The 20,339-nt window shown below is 63.5% G+C and overlaps 1 protein-coding gene across 1 annotated transcript; it reads right to left on the bottom strand.

Moving 5' to 3' along the window:
* Nucleotides 1–84: 84 nt before the first annotated feature.
* EPPK1 (epiplakin 1) lies at nucleotides 85–18,396 on the bottom strand. The gene is given in 9 exon segments (XM_087447282.1): nucleotides 85–2,620; nucleotides 2,622–2,695; nucleotides 2,698–2,741; nucleotides 2,743–2,862; nucleotides 2,864–2,995; nucleotides 2,997–3,129; nucleotides 3,132–3,343; nucleotides 3,345–12,572; nucleotides 18,096–18,396. Coding segments are annotated over 8 exon segments (10,320 nt in total). The 5' UTR covers nucleotides 12,521–12,572; nucleotides 18,096–18,396; the 3' UTR covers nucleotides 85–2,191.
* Nucleotides 18,397–20,339: the final 1,943 nt, after the last annotated feature.

The raw sequence follows: 20,339 nt of genomic DNA, 5'->3' as shown, positions 1-20,339 counted from the left end.
CCCAACCCCCACTACCTTCCCACGTCTCCTCCCACTCACACCTGCCGATTACCCACCCACCCTTTACTTTCTCCATCTAGAGAGAAAAGTAGTGGATGCTTGTGCCTGCTCACAGAGTTTATATGAATAAAATGAGCCTCATTTAAAATGGAGTTGGGAGGCCAGGAGGGGTAGCTCTCACCCCTACCACTCTTCCTTTGCAGACCCCAACAGGAAGTGTACTTTGCATTTTCCAACAGGAGACGCCTACGTTACCACCCCAACAGGAGGAAGACTTTCTCCTCGCCCAGCAACAGCCCAGCCAATGGGAGCCACGGCTCAGCCAGTGAAGAGCCAGTGAAGAGCTGTCATAACCCCACACTCCTGCCCTCCTTCAATAGACTTTTGCTCATCTCAGCAGCTCCTAACTCCTTCCTTTTTCTCGGTAAAGTAACCTTCCTCGCCTGTGTTTGCCAGACTTGCCCATGGTTTTACCATAGCTTGCTTGTCCAGAATTGCAATTCTTTGCTATTCCTGAATAAACCCATTTTGCTGGTAAAATAACTGGCTATTTTATTTTTAAGGTCGACAACTCCAACCCTGAATTCCTGCTCCTCCATCTCCATTCAATGGCCTTCAGCCCCACTGGTTTCTGAGGCGCTTGGGACACCTCTCTTCTTCCCAGCATTTGGCTTAGCTGGCATCTGATCCCTTTCATCATCTCCACTGCTGCCATCATTTTACGACCAGGGACCATTGCTCCCCCGGACCACTGCAGCAGCCTGCTCCTTGTGCTCGAACCTTCCACCAAGCAGCAGGTGATCCTGTGAAAGTGTGACTCACCTGCTTAGAACTCTCTGTGTAGTAAAGGGGGGACCAGCGAGGCCTGGCCCTCTGTCACCCACCCCAACTAGACACTCTTCAATTAATGACTGAAGTTCTAGGCTCTTCCAGGAGCCTTTGAGCAAGACCTAACTACAGCATATGCAGAGTATTCTGAGATAGGGCTCTGTCACCTGAAATTTTCAATACTCATTTTTCTTGTTTAATCTCCTGTATCTACAATGAGGATATCCAGTTTTGTGGATGAACCTTCAAAACTCGGAAATCAAAGAAGATAGCTTCGTTTATACAAAAACATTTTTTTGTAAATTGTAAAAGCCATAGCTCCAAAAACATGAGACATCATACCTACCGGGAAGATCTGAACCAAGAGACAGAACCAGCCTGTGCCTTCACTGAGGACAGCAGTGGGATGTACTGTTCAGAGCCATAAGCCACTGAACTATAGACAGGAAATGATGGAAAATGACTTAGTCCACAAACAGGAGAATTATTTTGTAATTGCAAAGAATGCATTTAATAAAACCATGAATGCAACATATTGATATTACACACTTAAGATATGCCAAGGTGCAAAAAGAAAGAGTTCTTCATTCTAAATTGTCAATTTTAAAATAAAATAAAATAGCCAGTTATTATACCAGCAAAATGACTTTATTTGAGAATAGCAAAAAAACTGCAAATCAGGACATACAAACTAAGGTGAACCTACTGGTGCATCCAGAGAACAAAAGAGGAGCTGCTTTTATAGAGAAAAAGGGGGAGCCGGAAGGGGCTGTTCTAATTGAAAGTCCATTGGAGGAGTGTCAGAGTTCAGGGTGATGACAGCTCCTCGATGGCTGAGCTGCGGCATTTTCCATTGCCTGGGCTTGCTGCTGGGCAAGAAGAAAATCTTCCTTCCTCCGGCAAGAACAGTAAAGTAGTAGGAAACTTCCTGATCCAGGAATGCAAGGTACAGTCCCTTCACCCTGGAGTAATCGGCCATGAGTGGTAGGGCTTCAGAGCTCCCCCTACAGGCTTTCCCAACGTGAAGTTTAGTTTAGGTTTCCGTTATTAACTTTCACAAACCAAAGCAGAGTTTATCAAGGATTCTCAGGAGCCAATTTCAGTGAAATAGAAATGAATCGAAAACTGACAAGTGAGAATACCAGGAGGAGTCAAGATCATCATGAAAGAGCCTGTCCTTCTTTCAGTGCAAATGGGGACACACGGGAAACGAGGCCGAGTACAGAAAAAACTGGAATGTCAACAAAGGAATACAAGTAAGTCGGACAGAATGGAAAAAAAGGTTGGAAAGGAGAAAATGAGGAAAGATACTGTAAGATATTCTTGAGAGTGGACACAGGAACATTACAAAGTCCATTCACACTTAAAAGAGGGAAAGAAATAAGAGGCCAGTCTCTGGGTCAAGAGTGGCCCTCTGGAGCAGCTGCATGTAGGTGAGGTTCTCGTGCGTGTTGGGGTCGAAGAAGCCCTTGGTGTCGTCGCTCGGGTCCGCCAGGACGCGGTTCATCTCCTCATCGAAGTAGCCGCGCTGGTAGGCCACCTCCACGGGCACGCGGTGGCTGTGCACGGGGTCGATGACGCCGCCCGTGGCGATCTGGGCCTCCAGCAGGCGGATGCCGTGGTCCCTGACGATGAGGTCCTTCTTCATGGCCTGGAAGAGGGAGATCTGCTCCCCGGTGTAGGGGTCGGTGTAGCCCGTGACGGCGCGCTCGGCCGACAGCAGCTTGTCCTGGATCTCGCTGCCCACCACGCCCGCGGCCACCGCCTCCTCCACGGACAGCCTCTGGTTGCGACGCGGGGTCGATGACGGCCGGTGGCGCCTGCGCCTCCAGCAGCACCAGGGCCGTGCCCGGCCGCAGGACGCCTTCCACATGGCCTGGTAGATGCTCATCTTCTCCTGCCGCCCGGCTCGCCCTGGCGGGCACCAGCACGCCCGCGATGCAGCTCGTGCCCTCCAGGTAGCGCTTGACCGAGTCCATCTCTGTCACCTCCTGCAGGGTCTTGGTGCCCTGGGCCAGGTCCCGCAGGGTCTCGGCCCAGGATCCCGGACGTGCGCAGCTGGGACGCGGACACCTGGCGCCTCAGGCCCCGGAAGGACACCTTGCTCAGCCGCTCCTCCGTCTCCTCGATGACCTGGGTGAGGATGGCCATGAGGGCGGCAGGGCCAGGGCGCCGCCGCATGCTGGGCCAGGAGCTCGCCCCGGCGGGCAGGGCTCAGATAGGAGGAGAAGAGGACCTCCCACACGGAGACCGGCTGCCCTCGGAACTGCCCGGCCTGTACCTCCATGGTGGCGGCACGAGGGCCTGCTCCTGGAGGCGACGGGCGCCTCGGGCGTCGGCATCACCGCGCACTGGCGGCCCCAGCTCCGGCTGGCCTGCGGGCGGCGTGCCCCGCGCCTGCTCGGTCCCGTGGGCAGCCTCGGCCTCCTCGATGATGCTGGTCAGCCTGCGGGTCAGCCGGCAAGCCCAGCGCCCCGAGCTGAACTGGGCCAGCAGCTGCTCCGCGTGGCGCCGCCACGAAGCTGGACGCCAGCACGTCCCACACGGACACCGCCGGCCCCCGCAGGCGGCCCACCTTGACCTCCATGGTGGCGGCACGCAGGGTCCCCCGAGGGTCTGGGGCGGGCGGGCGCGGGCTCCCGTCCTCGGCCCGGGCCAGCAGCGAGGTGAGGGCGGCGCCCACCTCCTGCGCGGTCAGCGCGCCCGCCCGGTACCGGCGCAGCAGGTCCTCCCGCAGGCTCTCGGACACCTCCCGGTAGAAGAGGAGCTCCCAGACGGAGATGCTCTGGCCCTGGAGGACGCCCGAGCCCGGCGTCACACGGGCCTCGCGCAGGGCGCCGCGCAGCTCCTCGCTCAGCTGGTGCACGGCGGAGCCCCGGTCGGCCAGCTGCAGCATGTAGAGCCCCGTGTCGGGGTCGCGCACGCAGCGCCGCAGCAGCTGCACGTAGGTGAGGTTCTCGTGGGTGTTGGGGTCGAAGAAGCCCTTGGTGTCGTCGCTCGGGTCCGCCAGGACGCGGTTCATCTCCTCGTCGAAGTAGCCGCGCTGGTAGGCCACCTCCACGGGCACGCGGTGGCTGTGCACGGGGTCGATGACGCCGCCCGTGGCGATCTGGGCCTCCAGCAGGCGGATGCCGTGGTCCCTGACGATGAGGTCCTTCTTCATGGCCTGGAAGAGGGAGATCTGCTCCCCGGTGTAGGGGTCGGTGTAGCCCGTGACGGCGCGCTCGGCCGACAGCAGCTTGTCCTGGATCTCGCTGCCCACCACGCCCGCGGCCACCGCCTCCTCCACGGACAGCCTCTGGTTGCGCACGGGGTCGATGACGAAGCCGGTGGCCGCCTGCGCCTCCAGCAGCACCAGGGCCGTGCCCGGCCGCAGGACGCCCTTCCACATGGCCTGGTAGATGCTCATCTTCTCCTGCCGCCCCGGCTCGTCCTTGGCGGGCACCAGCACGCCCGCGATGCAGCTCGTGCCCTCCAGGTAGCGCTTGACCGAGTCCATCTCTGTCACCTCCTGCAGGGTCTTGGTGCCCTGGGCCAGGTCCCGCAGGGTCTCGGGGCCCAGGATCCCGGACGTGCGCAGCTGGGACGCGGACACCTGGCGCCTCAGGCCCCGGAAGGACACCTTGCTCAGCCGCTCCTCCGTCTCCTCGATGACCTGGGTGAGGATGGCCATGAGGGCGGGCAGGGCCAGGGCGCCGGCCGCATGCTGGGCCAGGAGCTCGTCCCGGCGGGCAGGGCTCAGATAGGAGGAGAAGAGGACCTCCCACACGGAGACCGGCTGCCCTCGGAACTGCCCGGCCTGTACCTCCATGGTGGCGGCACGTAGGGCCTGCTCCTGGAGGCGACGGGCGGCCTCGGCGTCGGCATCACCGCGCACTGGCGGCCCCAGCTCCGGCTGGCCTGCGGCGGCGTGCCCCTGCGCCTGCTCGGTCCCGTGGGCAGCCTCGGCCTCCTCGATGATGCTGGTCAGCCTGCGGGTCAGCGCGGGCAAGCCCAGCGTCCCCGAGCTGAACTGGGCCAGCAGCTGCTCCCGCGTGGCGCCGGCCACGTAGCTGGACGCCAGCACGTCCCACACGGACACCGCCGGCCCCCGCAGGCGGCCCACCTTGACCTCCATGGTGGCGGCACGCAGGGTCCCCCGAGGGTCTGGGGCGGCCGGGCGCGGGCTCCCGTCCTCGGCCCGGGCCAGCAGCGAGGTGAGGGCGGCGCCCACCTCCTGCGCGGTCAGCGCGCCCGCCCGGTACCGGCGCAGCAGGTCCTCCCGCAGGCTCTCGGACACCTCCCGGTAGAAGAGGAGCTCCCAGACGGAGATGCTCTGGCCCTGGAGGACGCCCGAGCCCGGCGTCACACGGGCCTCGCGCAGGGCGCCGCGCAGCTCCTCGCTCAGCTGGTGCACGGCGGAGCCCCGGTCGGCCAGCTGCAGCATGTAGAGCCCCGTGTCGGGGTCGCGCACGCAGCGCCGCAGCAGCTGCACGTAGGTGAGGTTCTCGTGGGTGTTGGGGTCGAAGAAGCCCTTGGTGTCGTCGCTCGGGTCCGCCAGGACGCGGTTCATCTCCTCGTCGAAGTAGCCGCGCTGGTAGGCCACCTCCACGGGCACGCGGTGGCTGTGCACGGGGTCGATGACGCCGCCCGTGGCGATCTGGGCCTCCAGCAGGCGGATGCCGTGGTCCCTGACGATGAGGTCCTTCTTCATGGCCTGGAAGAGGGAGATCTGCTCCCCGGTGTAGGGGTCGGTGTAGCCCGTGACGGCGCGCTCGGCCGACAGCAGCTTGTCCTGGATCTCGCTGCCCACCACGCCCGCGGCCACCGCCTCCTCCACGGACAGCCTCTGGTTGCGCACGGGGTCGATGACGAAGCCGGTGGCCGCCTGCGCCTCCAGCAGCACCAGGGCCGTGCCCGGCCGCAGGACGCCCTTCCACATGGCCTGGTAGATGCTCATCTTCTCCTGCCGCCCCGGCTCGTCCTTGGCGGGCACCAGCACGCCCGCGATGCAGCTCGTGCCCTCCAAGTAGCGCTTGAGTTCTTCGCGTTCCTGGATGTCTTCCACTGTGCTCTCTCCTCTCTCCAGTTCCTCCAGCGTCTCCTTGCTTATGATTGCAGAGTGGAAGAGGTCAGACGCTCTGATTTGTCCTCTGATGCCTCTGAACCATAATTGTTTATGGCTCTTTTCCTTCTCATCAATTATTTGAAGTATAACTTTTACTACCTTTTCTAGTGCACGTGCTGTGTCTCTTTTGTATTCACCTACTAACTCGAGCTTCTTCTCCTCTGTCACATATTCGGAGTTCAGCAGCTCCCACACTGATGGCGTCTGTCCCCTGTACCTTCCCACCGTGACCTCTATCCGCTCAGCCTCGAGGGCACTTCTTGTTGCCTCATCGATATACTCGGAGTCCTTCCCATCGCTGACCACAGGAAACAGAGCCCAGCCTGCCCCCTCTTCATGGCGGCTCCTCTCCTGCAGCTCCTGGTATGTCACCTTCTCTCGCGTGTTGGGATCCACAAACCTTTTATTCATGCCCCTCTGACCTGAAATGAGCGGGTACACGTCCTGGTGCAGACAGCCACGTCTGTAGGCTGTGTCCAGCGGGAGCCGGTGGTGGTTCAGTGGGTCGATGATGCCCCCTGTGGCCACCTGCACCTCCAGCAGTCTGAGTGCCTCCTCCTGTTTCACTAACTTCCTTTTCATGGCCTGGAACAGTGGGATCGTGTCTCCCGTGGCTGGGTCCGTGTAGCCTTTGGCAGCCTTCTCTGCATTCAGAAGCCTTTCCTGCAACTCGTCCCCCACCAGGCCGACAGCCATGGCCTCGTCCACCGAGAGCCTCTGGTGGCTGAGGGGATCCAGCATGAACCCTGTGGCTGCCTGCGCCTCCAGCAGCTGAGTCGCAAACCCCATGGGGATGAGTCCTCTCCTGCTGGCCTCGTAGAAGCTCATCACCTCCTGGGTGGCAGGTGTAGTCACCCCTGCAATGCAGCCACTGCCTTCTAGATAGATTTTCACGTGCTCTAGCCTGCTGAGGTCCTGCCCCCGTCCTTGCCCCCTGTGCAGTGTATCCAGGGTCTTTTTATCAATGATTCCAGAGTTGAATAACTCTGCAGCTGTCACCTCCCCGCCAATGGCTGCTACCGTGATGCCTTGGTTTTGCTCTTCTGTTTCTTTGATTGTCGTGGTAATGACCTCCAGCAACTGCTCTATGCGCAATTTCTGGGCTCTGTACTCCTGGACAAGCTGTCGCTTCCTTTCCTCTGTGAAATACGAGGAGGACAGCAGGTCCCAGAAGGAGACCATCTGATTCGCAAACCTCCCCACGTGCACCTTCGTAGTTTTGGATTGCAGAACTTGCCTTGTGGCTTCATCAACATACATGTAGGTTTCTCCTTTCTTTACAACTTGCAGCATGTAGAGCCCCGTCTCGGGGTCACGCACGCAGCGCTCCAGCAGCTGCAGGTAGGTGAGGTTCTCGTGCGTGTTGGGGTCGAAGAAGCCCTTGGTGTCGTCGCTCGGGTCGACCAGGACGCGGTTCATCTCCTCATCGAAGTAGCCGCGCTGGTAGGCCACCTCCACGGGCACGCGGTGGCTGTGCACGGGGTCGATGATGCCGCCCGTGGCGATCTGGGCCTCCAGCAGGCGGATGCCGTGGTCCCTGACAATGAGGCCCTTCTTCATGGCCTGGAAGAGGGAGATCTGCTCCCCGGTGTAGGGGTCGGTGTAGCCTGTGACGGCGCGCTCGGCTGACAGCAGCTTCTGGTAGGTTTCCCTGCCAAACATCCCTGCTGCAAACGCCTCCTCCACGGTCAGCTTCCGGTTCTCCACAGGGTCAATGAGGAAGCCCGTGGCAGCCTGTGCCTCCAGCAGCACCAAGGCCGTGCCTGGCCGCAGGACGTGCCTCCTCAGGGCCTCTGAGATGCTCATCCTTTCCTTCGTGCCCTGGACAAGGACCCCGGCGATGAAGTTGCCTCCTTCCAAGAACTGCCTCACGCTGTCCATCTCCGTCACCTCCTGCACGGTCCTCCTCCCCTGATTCAGCTCGTCCAGCGTCTTCTTGTCGATCAGCTGGGACCTGAACAGGTCGCTGGCTGACACCTGCTTCCGGAGCCCTCTGAAGGCGGCCTTCAAGGGCTGCTTCTCTGAGGCCTCAACCAGAGCAGTGACAGCGCTGACCACCTGTCGCAGGGCTGTGGCCCTCCCGGACTGGCAGAGCGCCGCCAGCTCCCGCCGCTGGTGGATGCTGACATACTCCGAGTGCAGCAGGTCCCAGAGCGACACGCTGAGTCCTTTGAACCTCCCCGTGCCAATGGGCACCTTCATGGCCCTCAGGGCCACCGCCGTGTGGTTGTCCACCTCAAGCGCCACGTCCTGGGGGAGCGGCAGCAGCCACAAGCCAGTGTCGGCGTCCAGGACACAGCGCTCCTTGAGCTGCTGGTATGTCACCATGTCCCGCATGCTGGGGTCGAAGAAGAACTTGCTGTCCTCATCCTTCGTGGTCAGCGCCCGGTGTGTCGTCTCGTCCAGGAGGCCAAGTCTGCAGGCTGCCACCTGGGGCAGGTGCACCCCATGGATGGGGTCCATCACACCCCCTGTGGCCAGCTGTGCCTGCAGAAGGGGGAAGCCCTCGCTCTGGGGCACAAGCCTCTTCTCCATGGCCTGCCACAGCGAGAGGGCGCCCCCCGAGTAAGGGTCCGTGTACCCAGCCACCGCCACCTCAGCCTGCCGGAGCTGCTCACCCAGGGCTCCATCCACCAGACCAGCCTGGACCGCACCTTCCACTGACAGTCTCTGGTTGGTCAGAGGGTCCACAAGGGAGCCAGATGCCACCTGGGCCTCCAGCAGTCTCTGCCCCAGGCCCACGGGCAGGAGGCCGTCCCTTATGGCCTGGGTGATGCTCACCTTGGTCCCCGAGGGTTGCAGCAGGACGCCCGCCACACAGCCCGTGCCCCACAGGCAGGCCTTCACCTCGGGCTGCTCGGCAACCTCGGCGGGCGACCTCGTGCCCTGAGCCAGAGCCACCAGGGCCTCCTGGGTGATGATGCCAGCATCCAGCAGCCAGACGGCGGGGATCTCGCCCCGAGGGCCGGGCACTGTGACACGGGCCCGTGCCAGGAGCTCCACCTCCTGCACCCACCTCCACACAGCCGCCTGCAGCTGCTGCACGGTGGTCTTCCCCACCCTGAAGTCCTCCAAGAAGCCCCTGCGCTGTTCCTCTGTGAAGTGGCAGGAGGCCAGCAGGTCCCAGAGGGACCTGCCATCCTCAGCCCCCTGTGTAGCCTGCAGCGTCTCCCGGACCTGCTCGTCTGTGGGGACAGCAGGAGCACTTTCTGGCAGGGGCAGGAGGTGAAGGCCAGAGGCCTCATCCCTCAGACACTGATCCAGAAGCCGGGTGTAGCTGGTGTGTCCCCGGCCGTCTGGTGTGGGGAAGGTCTCAGAGGAGCTGGACAAGGCCGTCTCCATCTCCTGGTCAATGCAGCCACGCTGGGTAGCCACGGACATGGGGAGGTGGTGGTGGCCGGTGGGGTCAATCACCCCTCCTGTGGCCACTTGGGCCTCCAGGAGGCGGGTAGCCTGCTCCACAGGGACAAGTCCCTTCTTCATGGCCCCAAACAGGGACACCCGCTTCCCAGAGAAGGGGTCTCTACAGCCAGTGATGGCATCCTCGGCCTGTCTCAGCCTGCCATACAGCTCTGGCCCCACCAGCTCCCTGCGCACGGCCTCATCCACCGACAGGGTCTCCAGACTGTGGGGGTCGATAATGGCTCCGGTGGCTGCCTGGGCCTCCAGCAGGGCCAGGGCCACTCCCGGCCCCAGCAGTTTCTGCTTCATGGCCTGGTAGAGGCCAAGCCGCTGGTTGGAGGGCTGCAACAGCACGCCGCCCACGGCGCCCGAGCCACGCAGGTACCTGTGGACACTGTCCATGTGGAGGAGAGCCTCGGGGCTGACTGCCCCCTCCAGCACCTGGTCCAGGAGCTCCTGGTCAATGATGTGGGCCTCTAGGAGCTGATAGGCAGTGACCCGGCCCCGTAGCGTGGGCAGTGTGACGTCTGCCCACCTCCCCATCTCTCTCTCCAGCAGCTGTGCGACCTGCTCCAGAGAGACCTTGCGCAGCCGGTAGTTCTGCAGGAGCTGCCTCCTCTGGTCCTCACTGAAGCATTCCGAGTTGATCAGCTCCCATGCAGAGACCCTCTGCCCCTGGAACCGCCCGTACTTCACCGACAGCAGCAGGCGCTGGAAGGCCTGCCGGGTGGCGCCATCCACCAGCGGGGGCTGTGTGCAGCTGAGCGGCAGCACGTAGAGGCCCGTCTCGGGGTCCTCCACGCAGCGCTCCAGCAGCTGCATGTAGGTGAGGTTCTCATGCGTGTTGGGGTCGAAGAAGCCCTTGGTGTCGTCGCTCGGGTCCGCCAGGATCAAGTTCAACGTCTGGTCGAAGTAGCCGCGCTGGTAGGCCACCTCCACGGGCACACGGTGGCTGTGCACGGGGTCGATGATGCCGCCCGTGGCGATCTGGGCCTCCAGCAGGCGGATGCCGTGGTCTCTGACGATGAGGCCCTTCTTCATGGCCTGGAAGAGGGAGATCTGCTCCCCGGTGTAGGGATCGGTATAGCCCGTGACGGCGCGCTCGGCCGACAGCAGCTTTGCAAACACGTCAGGCCCGATCACACCGGCCCTTAGCGCCTCCTCCACGGAATATCTCTCGTTTTCTTTTGGGTCAATGATGAAGCCTGTGGCCGCCTGCGCCTCCAGGAGGATGAGGGCCGTGCCGGGCCTGAGCAGCCCCTTCCTGCGAGCCTCGTAGATACTGAGCCGCTCCTGGGAGCCGGGCAGCAGCAGGCCGGCAAGGCAGCCGGTGCCCTGCAAGTACCTCTGCACCGAGTCCAGGCTGCCCACGTCCTGGGCCGTGGTCTGTCCTCGTTCCAGCTGCTCATACACATCCTGGTCGATGATCTCTGCACTCAGCAGCTCTCCTGGTGTCACAGCGACCCTCAGCCCAGCAAAGGTGATCCTGGCATTGGCTGCAGCCTGCTCAAGGGTGGCCCTCAGCGTAGCTGCCAGTTCTTCCACCGAGAGGGCCCCTTCCTTGTGCTGTTGGGCCAGCGTCGCCCTCTGCTCCACAGGGACTGCCTCGGAGAAGAGCAGGTCCCAGAGCGACACGAGCTGGCCCTGGAACTTGCCCACGGAGACAGTGGTCATGGCTGCACTCAAGGCCTGCCGCGTGCTGTGCTCGATGAACGGGGGTCCCTGCGGCTCCTGTTTGAGGGCCCCTGCTGAGAGGGGCAGGAAGGCCAGCCCCGTCTCTGGGTCGGTGACACAGCGGGCCAGCAGCTGCCCATAGCCCAGACTCTCCTGTGTGCTGGAGTCCGAGAAGCCAGCGGCCTGTGAGAGACACAGCTGAGTTTCTTCGTCCAGGCAGCCAAAGTGCAGGGCAGCCTCCAGGGGCAGCCGGAGCCTGCGGGCTGGACACACTAGCCCGCCTGTGGCCAGCTGGGCATCCAGGAGCCGCAGCGCCAGAGGCCTGTCTACCAGCTCCTTCTTCATGGCCTGGAAGAGGGGGATGCGGGTGCCGCTGAAGGGATCATGGTACCCCGTCACCGCCTGCTCTGCCACCAAGAGCTGCCTGTGGAGCTCTGGGCCAACCAGGCCTGCCCTGACTGCCTCATCTACCCACAGCCGCCGGCCGGTAGCTGGCTCCACCAGCGCACAGGTGGCGGCCTGAGCCTCCAGGAGTGGGAGCGCAGCGCCCATTGGGAGCAGGTGCTCGGTGACGGCCTGGAAGAAGCTCTTCTTGAGGCCAGCGGGCAGCAGGACGACCCCCGCCATGCCACCAGTGCCCTGCAGGTAGCGCTGCACCTCGGCGCGTGCGCTCACGTCCAGCACCGCCAGCCTGCCCTCCTGCAGGCCGTGGGCCGTCTCCTTGTCCAGGACCCCTGCCTCCAGCAGCTCTGCCAAGCTCACCGCCCCACTCAGGGTGCGGAAAGTGATCTTAAGGGGCAGCAGGGCCAGCCCTGTGTTAGGGGCTCGCACACACCTGCCCAGCAGCTCACGGTACGGCAGCCGCTCCAGAGTGCTGGGATCCAGGAAGCCCAGGGCACCCGAGCCGGACTCATGCTCCGACAGGCTATGCCATGTCTCCTGATCCAGGAGGCCCTGCTGGCAGGCCAGCTCTGGAGCCACACGCACGCCCCGGATGGGGTCCACCAGGCCCCCAGTGGCTAGCTGGGCCTCTAGCCAGCTCCACCCCAGTGCCCTGTCCACAACCTCCTTCCCGATGGCCTGGAAGAGGGCCAGCCTCCCACCCCCATAGGGGTCTGGATACCCAGTGACCGCGCGTTCGGCAGCCAGCAGTTTCTCCTTCAGCTCCAGGCCCACCAGACCCTGCTGCAGGGCCTCAGATACGGGGAGCAGCTGGCCCTGGGCAGGGTCCACAAGGCCCCCAGTGGCCGCCTGGGCCTCCAGCAGAGCCAGCCCGAGCCCACGAGGTAGGAGGCCCTGCTTCATGGCAGTGTAGAGACTCTGGGCCTGGCCCGAGGCCTCCACATACACCCCAGCGATGCTTCTAGCCTGGGTGGACGACGCTGCCTCAGCCTGGGGCCCAGAGGGCGTGCCAGCTCCCAGCATGGCCTTCATGGTATTGGGGACGATGGCTGGCTCAGTGTTGTTGGTGACCAGGACATCAAGAGGAGGAGAGACGTGGCCATTCATCACGTCTGGCTGGTTGTGCAGAACTCTCACCCGAGGTCCACTGTGTCTGCGCCTGCAGGGGGTGGAAATGCTCCCTTAGGGTCTCTGGGATGGCACTGGTGCGCGGGCCGGAGACACGGTCAGGGGGTCAATCCCAGACCCTAGATCCGCCTAGGCATGGCTGGCCCTCCAGGGGGATGAGGATCGGCATCCAGGTGGGGTCCATCCCCTTGCGCCACCGGGTCCCAGGAGGGACCTTGTGAGCACAGGGACCCCAGGCCAGCCAGGTAGCCTGTAGGGACGTGCGGCTCTACTTCTCCTGTAGGCCATCCTCTGGCCTCCATCCCAGCACAACACCCTCAGGCCCGTGCCCCCGGTCCTGGTGCAGGGGGCTGGGGCCCTCTGTGCTCATGTCCCAGCTCAGCCCCTGTGTCCCCTGGGCCATGGCTCCTCCCACCTTCAGCTTCAGCACCCACACCTTCCAACTGCGCCCCCGCTTTGCTCCCCAAAGGCTCCATCCCCCACCACCCCTGGGGTGGCCTCCACGTGTTCGTGGACATCAGCACCCTGCCTCATCCTCTTCCACCTCCCCTTTCAGTGACCTCCTTCAAACCCTCCCCCACCCAGACCTGCTGCTCCAGAAGCCTCTGCCCTGGTGCCCACTCCCTCTGGGCTCCCCAGTGGGCTCCAGCCAGAACTCCAAAGTCTCATGGCTCAGCTCTGGGCCCTCTGGGCTCTGGCTTCTCAGCGCCCACACCTGGCCTGGGGGGCCTGGGAGACCAAAGACTCAGCGCCAGCCTGCTGGCCCTGCTGACGGCCGAGCTCGGGTCTCCCCGCCCTGCTGGTCCCTGGTCAGCCGGCTCAAAGCCTTAGCACCCTCCACGGCTATCCCCTCTCAGCAGACAGCTGTGCACCCTTATCCTCTCGGCAGTGGTGACAGGGGCCTAACCTCTGGCCCCTATCACACCCGCACACCAACCTCCTCACCCAGGCTGTCCCTTTCTATGCTGGGTTAAATCATGCCACCAGAAGGATACGTGCAAGTCCTTGTCTCCAGTACCTACGACTGTGGCCTTATTTGGAAATAGGGTCTTTGCAGATGGAATTAAGTTAAGATGAGGTCACATGGAATAGGGAGGGCCCTAATCCAACAGGACTGGTGTCCTTATGGGAAGACAGAGATTGGGAGAAGGGCGGTGACGACGGAGGGAGGCTGGAGCGATGCAGCTCCAAGCCCAGGAACACCAAGGATGGCCGCCAGATGCCAGAAGCATTGATTTCAGATTCTGTTCTCTCGAACTGGGAGAGAATAAGTTTCTGTTGTTTTAAGCCGCCCAGGTTGTGATAACTGTTGCGACAGCCTCAAAACGACTGGGCCTCCCTCCCTCCCCTGCCCTGTGAATGGGTTCACTCCCCGTTTCCTCGGAACTACCCCTGTAGTCCCCCGCCCTGCTCCACACCCTCATTCCTGCGGGCGCTGTCTGTCTGCTCAGGAGCCTGTCAACACCTGTCCTTGCCTCCCGACCAGCTCCCCAAAGCCCACTCCTCGAACTCCTGCACCCCACACAGGGTCTCCCGAGAAGGCTCAGGCCCCTCGTTTGCCCCTCGCCCCCACTGCACAGCTCTTGCTGAGGCGACCTCCAACTCCACTGCCAAACCCTACATACCCATTTCCGATCTGACGGCCCCCAATCTCCGGGGTGTGGGGCCTCTTCCCCCTGATTCTGCTCCATCTCCATTTACTCATGAAATCAGAGAGCTCCTTGTGACCGCCCTCAGCTCCCAAAATTGGCAGCTTGAGCCCAGCCTGTCCCAGAGTTCAGAACCACGAGTCCAGCTGCCTCCTGGACACCTGTGCCCGGCAGTCTCACGAGGAGCTTCAAACTCACCCACACCCCCGCAGCCGCTCACGCCCTGTGACTAGCTGTCTGCCGCCATCCACTCTGCAGAGCCTGAACCCTGAAGCCCCACACTTCTTCTCTCCCCATGGCTGGCCCCACGAGTGGTGATCCCCTGCGCCGGCCCGTCTCACATCGTGCCCCTGGCCTCCACGGCACCCCTTGGCCTCACAGCACAGTGAGCACCTGCTGTGTCGCTCAAGGCTGGCTTCCCTGCTCCTGCCCTCCCCGCCATCCTCCAGCCCCTGGAGCAGGGTGAGGCCAGCAAGTGAACACGGGGTCGGGGGACTGAGCCCTCCAGGGGAAGACCTTCTCAGTGGTCAGGGATGTGCAGGGGGGCAGCAGGTGGCTGAGGTGGGTGCAGAGCCACCCTCTGTCAGCGGTAATAAGCCCAAGCTTTGACATCACACAGACCTGGGGGGACGGACACTTCGAGGCACTGCCCAGACCGCATCTGGGATTGCAGCACTCAGCCCCCTCCAGGGAGGGCTGCAGGCAGATGGCCCAACTGTGGCTCCCTTGGGAATCGGCTCACCCAAGGTCACCCCTTTCCGGGCTGCACAGGCTCAGTCCCTCGACTGGACTTGGGGTGTCACAGCCCATGGGCTGCCCGCTGAGACCACATCGAACCCACCCTCCTGGTGAGATCCTGCTCCCTCCTTTCCCTTGCATAGCTGCTGGTCCTGCAGCTGACCTGCTGCTCAGTCTCGGATAGTCGGTGCCAGGACCTGGCAGACACCGAGGTGGGGCTTCAGAGGGGCCCACTGCCACCCCGCTGGCCGCGAGAGCTGGGCTCCAGGAAGCATCACAATTTCAGCTGAGGCGAGTGGGCCGTGCCAGGCAGGAATACTCTGGGCACAGTACCAGGCATTTAAGATGGGGACAAGTGCATAGGATGGTGGAACGGGGGGCATGGCTAAGCAATCAGGCTTTGGAAAAAGATCACAAAAGGCTGCAAGTGACCAACTGGACAGTGAAAGCCCATGTGGTTGCCTGGGGCCTTGCAGTGGCCAGTGAAGAGACCCCGGTCTCCGCAGGGCAGGGCAGGCTGAGGTGGCTCCGTTGTAAGAGGGCCTCTGAAGGCACCAGCAAAGCACCAGCTCACAGGTGGCCGCATACCCCAGGAGGGGGTACTGCTCCAATACGTCCTGTCCCAGCAGGTGGACCACGTGGGCCCAGGAACTAAGGGGTGGGAGCAGGCGTGGCCTTCCCACCATCACCCCAGTGACCCACTGAGGGTTTGGGCTCCTTGTTCCGCAGCTCCAGGGTCGGTGGATTTAGACATCTTGGTCCCAGACGAGAACTGCTTCTTCCAGGGGACACAGCCACAGTCCCACTGAGCTGAAGGCCACGGCTACTACCAGGGCACTCTGGTTCCTTGTGTCCAGGACCAAGAAGCCTGAAGACCCACCCAGCAGGGGAACTGACCTGACCATGAGGAGGAGCGGGGCCTGTGGTGGTGGCCCATGTGGCTCCTCCCCTGCCTGGTTCTGCCAGTTGTGGCAGCAGACGGTGGGTGCAGCGGGGGCGAGGGGAGTGAGGAGTGGGTCACGGAGAAGAGACCATGAGGGCCCGGTGTGGCCCCAAGACCTGCAGTAGTGGCCGGGGTCTGTCCTGATCACCTTCTCCCTCGCACTTCCCCAGGAAGAGACGCCCATGGGTGCCCCGAAAGCGGGGTTCCAGGGCACGGTGTGACCTTGGTGGACGCAGGGTTCTCTGACGGCCTTCTAGGGGAGAGTGGGACTCCATGACAGGCCAGCTTGTTCCACTGTCGGTCTGATTCCTCTCTTCCCTTCCATAGGGGCCATCCTGAAGCCACTCTCTAATCCTCTGTATCAGACTCTGCTTCAGGGACCCGACCTGAACACATGCTTTGCTGCCCACCTGCACCCGTGACCCCGTGTTTCCTTTCTGAAGTGTGCCCTGTTCCAGGATGGCCTTCACAGGGTCTGTGAGCCCGAGGGAGCCACTCGCGGCCAGCATCCAGCCCTGCCCCAGTCTCAGCCCAAGTACCAGGTAACAGGGCTACCGGGGGAATGAGAACAGTGCCCCTGCCCCTCGCAGGGGATGAGGGTGGGAGAGAAGACAGGCACCTCACTACCCAGCAAAGGGGGAGAAGGGCATTCTGGGCCACGGCGGGGGCAGGAGCGGCGTGGTGGGCACGGCCGTGGGTGGTTCTTGCTCAGGACATGGGCAGCCAGCCCAGAGCCCAGACCGGCTGTGCTGTGGGGGAGGGGCGGCACCTAGACAGGAAACCCAAAGGAGCCAATACAAACTGCGAGCAGCAGGCTCCAGTGCCCTGCACAGGGGATTCACGGGGGATGGGCTGGGTGCCTGAGGGGCAGGAGCAGGCAGTGGGGGCCTGGGGCCCCATGCAGCAGCAGCTGCAGGACCACACCCTGTTCTGTCAGCAGTGACCTTGGGCCTGGTGTGAGTCTCCCTGGGCCCTGCCCAGGCAGGAACTGAGGAAGGTCCTGGGACTCAGCACCTTGAGTCTGTGGGGACCTTGGGAGGGCAGCTGGACAGACAGGTCTGGAGCTCAGTAGAGACTGACCAGGGCATGTGAGGAGTGTCCAGGGCCTGGGGAGCGGGAGAGGGAGACCCAGGCAAGCCCGATGTCACAGAAGCCAAAAGATTCCAGAGAGGTGGCCACCAACGGACTGGGCCCGGTGTGTGACCACAGGGGCTGGTGGCCTCGGGTCTGGGAGAGACAGCAAAGGGAATCTGAGAAGGGAGCAGGGCCCCTCCTGTGGCTTCCCTGGAGTAGCCCTACCTCAGGCGGCCCCCAGGCAAAAAAGGGTGGGAGGGCAATTCCTGAGGAGGGTGGGCCCCATCTGTCAGCGCCTCACGGCCCCCCCACTCCAGCCTGGGATGGGGTGGGGGCAGGGAGCTGGCTGGCTGTGCACCTGAGCCAGGTCAGAACAGAGCCAGGTGGCCAGGCGTCCTCAGGCTCACACAGAGAGGCTGCAACCTTGGCCTCTGCCCATTTGTGGGCAGCTGCAGGAAGATCCGCCCAGCCCCACGGGACAGAGATCAAGGCTGATGAGCGGGTAGGGTTCTGGGTCCACGGGGAGCGGGTGCGCGATGGGCAGAGCCACTCCCGCCTCTGCTTCCCAAGGGTCTTGAGATGACCCAACGCGGGCGTCCTTGTGCCCTCCCACCCCCGGCAGCAGGTAGCCCCCCAGTGGGTTAGCGCAGGCCTCCCTCACCCCAGCAGCCGCCAGGAGACGTGCCCGCCCGCTCAATTTATCAGCCTAATTGCCTCGCGCCGGAGCGTCCCGGCCCGCCCCAGCCGCACACGCCCCCCCGTCCTGCAGCGGGACGGGGAGGGACCGGACCTGCAGCGCCCGCCCAGAGCGGCGCACCCGTCCTGCCGGGAACCGCGGGCCGCATCTCCCGCGCCCATGCGGGGAACCTCAGCCTTCCCACCCGCGCCCCGGGCTCGGGGGCGACTGCCGGGACCACCCCCAACCACCACCACCAGGGCTGGTGGACAGGGGACCCGGCCACAGCGCCCGGCTCGGCCGGAGCTCAGACTGCGCAGGGTGGGAAAACGGCCGAGCCGGAGTCCGGAGCTCCGGGCCACCCCGCGGGCGCCTTGCGCCCCCACCCCAGCCTCCGCCGGCCCCAGGCCCAGCGCCCGCGCAGGTGGTTCGGTTTCGCTCAGTGGCCACCCCGCCCCGGCCCGGGTGTCCCACCTGTCCGCACGGCACCCCAGAGCTCAACACGCAGTCCCTCCGCTCGCTCCTCGGCCGGTTTGCGACGCCGCCCGAATTTAAACCCGCTCAGGCCCCTCCCCGCGGCGGCCCCGCCCTCGTCTGGGGGCGGCGGCCCGATGGGTCGCCCCGAGGCTGAGTGGGGCTTACGAGTACCGGGAACCGCGCGGGGGGCCGGTCAGACGCCCCACGCGCGCCCTTTGGCCGGCCGGCGGTCTGTGAGCACCCCTAGGCGAGGAGGGGCCCCCCAGTTGGGTGGGGCGGCTGCCGGGGAGCAGGGTCTTCTCCCTCCTACTCTTGCCTCTTTCGACCCTTCCCCCAGAGTCACCGCGAAGGAATGCGGGGCGGGCTCAGGAAGCAGGGAGAGAGTGCGCCCCGCGCCCGCCTGGACGGCGTTTGAATGGAGTTTGCAAGGGAAATGCGGACCCGCCGGCGCACGTGGTTTCGCTTTCCAAAATGCGACTTGATTCCCGGAATACAGGGCCGGAGCGCTGGTGCAGGAGCGGGCGGCGCCGACCCGACCCCGCTTCCCCGCCGGTTGGCTGTCCTCAGGCCTTGCTCACTTCCCTGGGGCCGGCTCCCTCCGCTGCTGTTTAGTTCTGGGTGGGCTGAGCCAGCGTGTCCTCAGGGACTCCCCTCCATGCGCCCCTCTTCAGCCTTGACCTTGGAAGAGCTGGGGTCTCTGTGTCCCCAGCAGACTCCCAGTCCTGTCTGGAAAGGATGGTCAGGCCTCACCCCACGGGTCCAGCTCCTCCACCCAGGCTCAGAGGAGGTCCACTGTCCACCCAGGAGTACCTAGCCCCCCCTCTCAGACGCACATCCTAGCACCCACCTTCCGGGGCAGGGGGCTGCTGGAGGTGTTGCAGGTGGAACCTTGGGACACCACCTGGGTCCCGCCTGCTGGGGACCACAGCCCAGGACAGGAACCTCTCATGGCTCTGCTGGCTGGTCCTCCCCTTCGCTGCCCAGAGATCCCAGATGGACAGGGGCAGAGCAGGTATCCAGCAGGCCCCCAGGGCAGAGCCCAAGGCCTCTGCTCCTCTATCACCTCAGCCCTGAGGTCTCAGTCTCCTGGCTCTCCCACACCTCACCTCTGCCCAGGGCATTCTTGACCAGATTCTCATCCAGGGCCACCCAGCCACCTCCGACGTGAACCATGAGGGCCCCTTGAGACATCTGCACAGGCACAGGGTTTGGGGGTCCGGGCTTCCGGGTGGATGGTGCTGGGGTCAGCTCCCATGGCTCTGCCCTCACCCCTGCCCACCAGGCCCATGCTCACACCTGCTCACCAACGCTCCCTGGACCCTGGCCGGCCTCTGGCCACCTGTGCGCTTGTCCCCAACCATGTCCCCCACACTGCCCATGCTGTGTGGCTGCTGCTGGCTGCTGGAGAGCCCTGGCCTCGACAGAGGAGAGAGCTCTGACGTGGGACCACATCCCTGCAAGGTATGCTGGCCAGCTGCACCCAGCCCCAGTCCTGCTCGCCGGACACCAGGACACTGTCCATGACCTCCTGCTGGGAAGTGTGGCCGTGTTGGCCATGGCTTGTGGCCCGGAGTGCGCCCAGCGCCTTCTTCCTGTGGCCAAGCCATTGCAGGCAGCATTGCTGCCAGGCCACGAAATCCAGGTGTGTGCCAGCCCCTTGCTATGGGAAGGAGGTGTGAGGCTTGCCAGGCCTAGGTCTCTCTTGTGTGCGCAGGGGTGGGCAGCGTGCCTACCTGCCCCTCACCTGAAGGCGTGGGCTGGCTGCATGCAGCGGACCCTGCCCCAGGCACTGCTACTGGTCCTTGTCACACCGGCTCCTCTTCCTGTGGCTCCAGCTCCCCGTGGTGGCCTCCAGCTTAGCTCTTCCAGGAATGCCCCTGGGGGCAAGCCTGGGCGACTGTCCTACTCCCCAGGTTCCCAGGCTGTCCCTGGCCAGGGCCCCTCAGAGCCAACACCTTCCCTGGGGCACTTCCTCCAGTCCAGTGCTTCATCCCAGCAGCCCCCAGGCCTGGGCCTGTACCACCTCACAGGAAGGAGGGGCCTCAGGGTATTTGGGAGCGGGGGGTGTCAGGAGGCCGGTGAGGTAAGGCCCCTATGCCCCATCCCGCCCTGCTTTACCTGCCGCCACCGCCTCCTGAGCTGGTGCGCTCTGCCCAAGCTGGCCACCAGGCACCCAGAGCCCCTCAGGAGCTGTGCCCAGCCCTGCAGTCCACCCCGCTCACCCCAGAGCACCCCATGGGT

Source organism: Ceratotherium simum, chromosome 23 (assembly GCF_057802395.1).
Source record: "Ceratotherium simum simum isolate JZ-2026a chromosome 23, ASM5780239v1, whole genome shotgun sequence".
NCBI classification, from domain to species: Eukaryota; Metazoa; Chordata; class Mammalia; order Perissodactyla; family Rhinocerotidae; genus Ceratotherium; species Ceratotherium simum.
The sequence above is the reverse complement of the archived record's forward strand: the minus strand, read 5'-3'. Positions and strand labels throughout refer to the sequence as shown.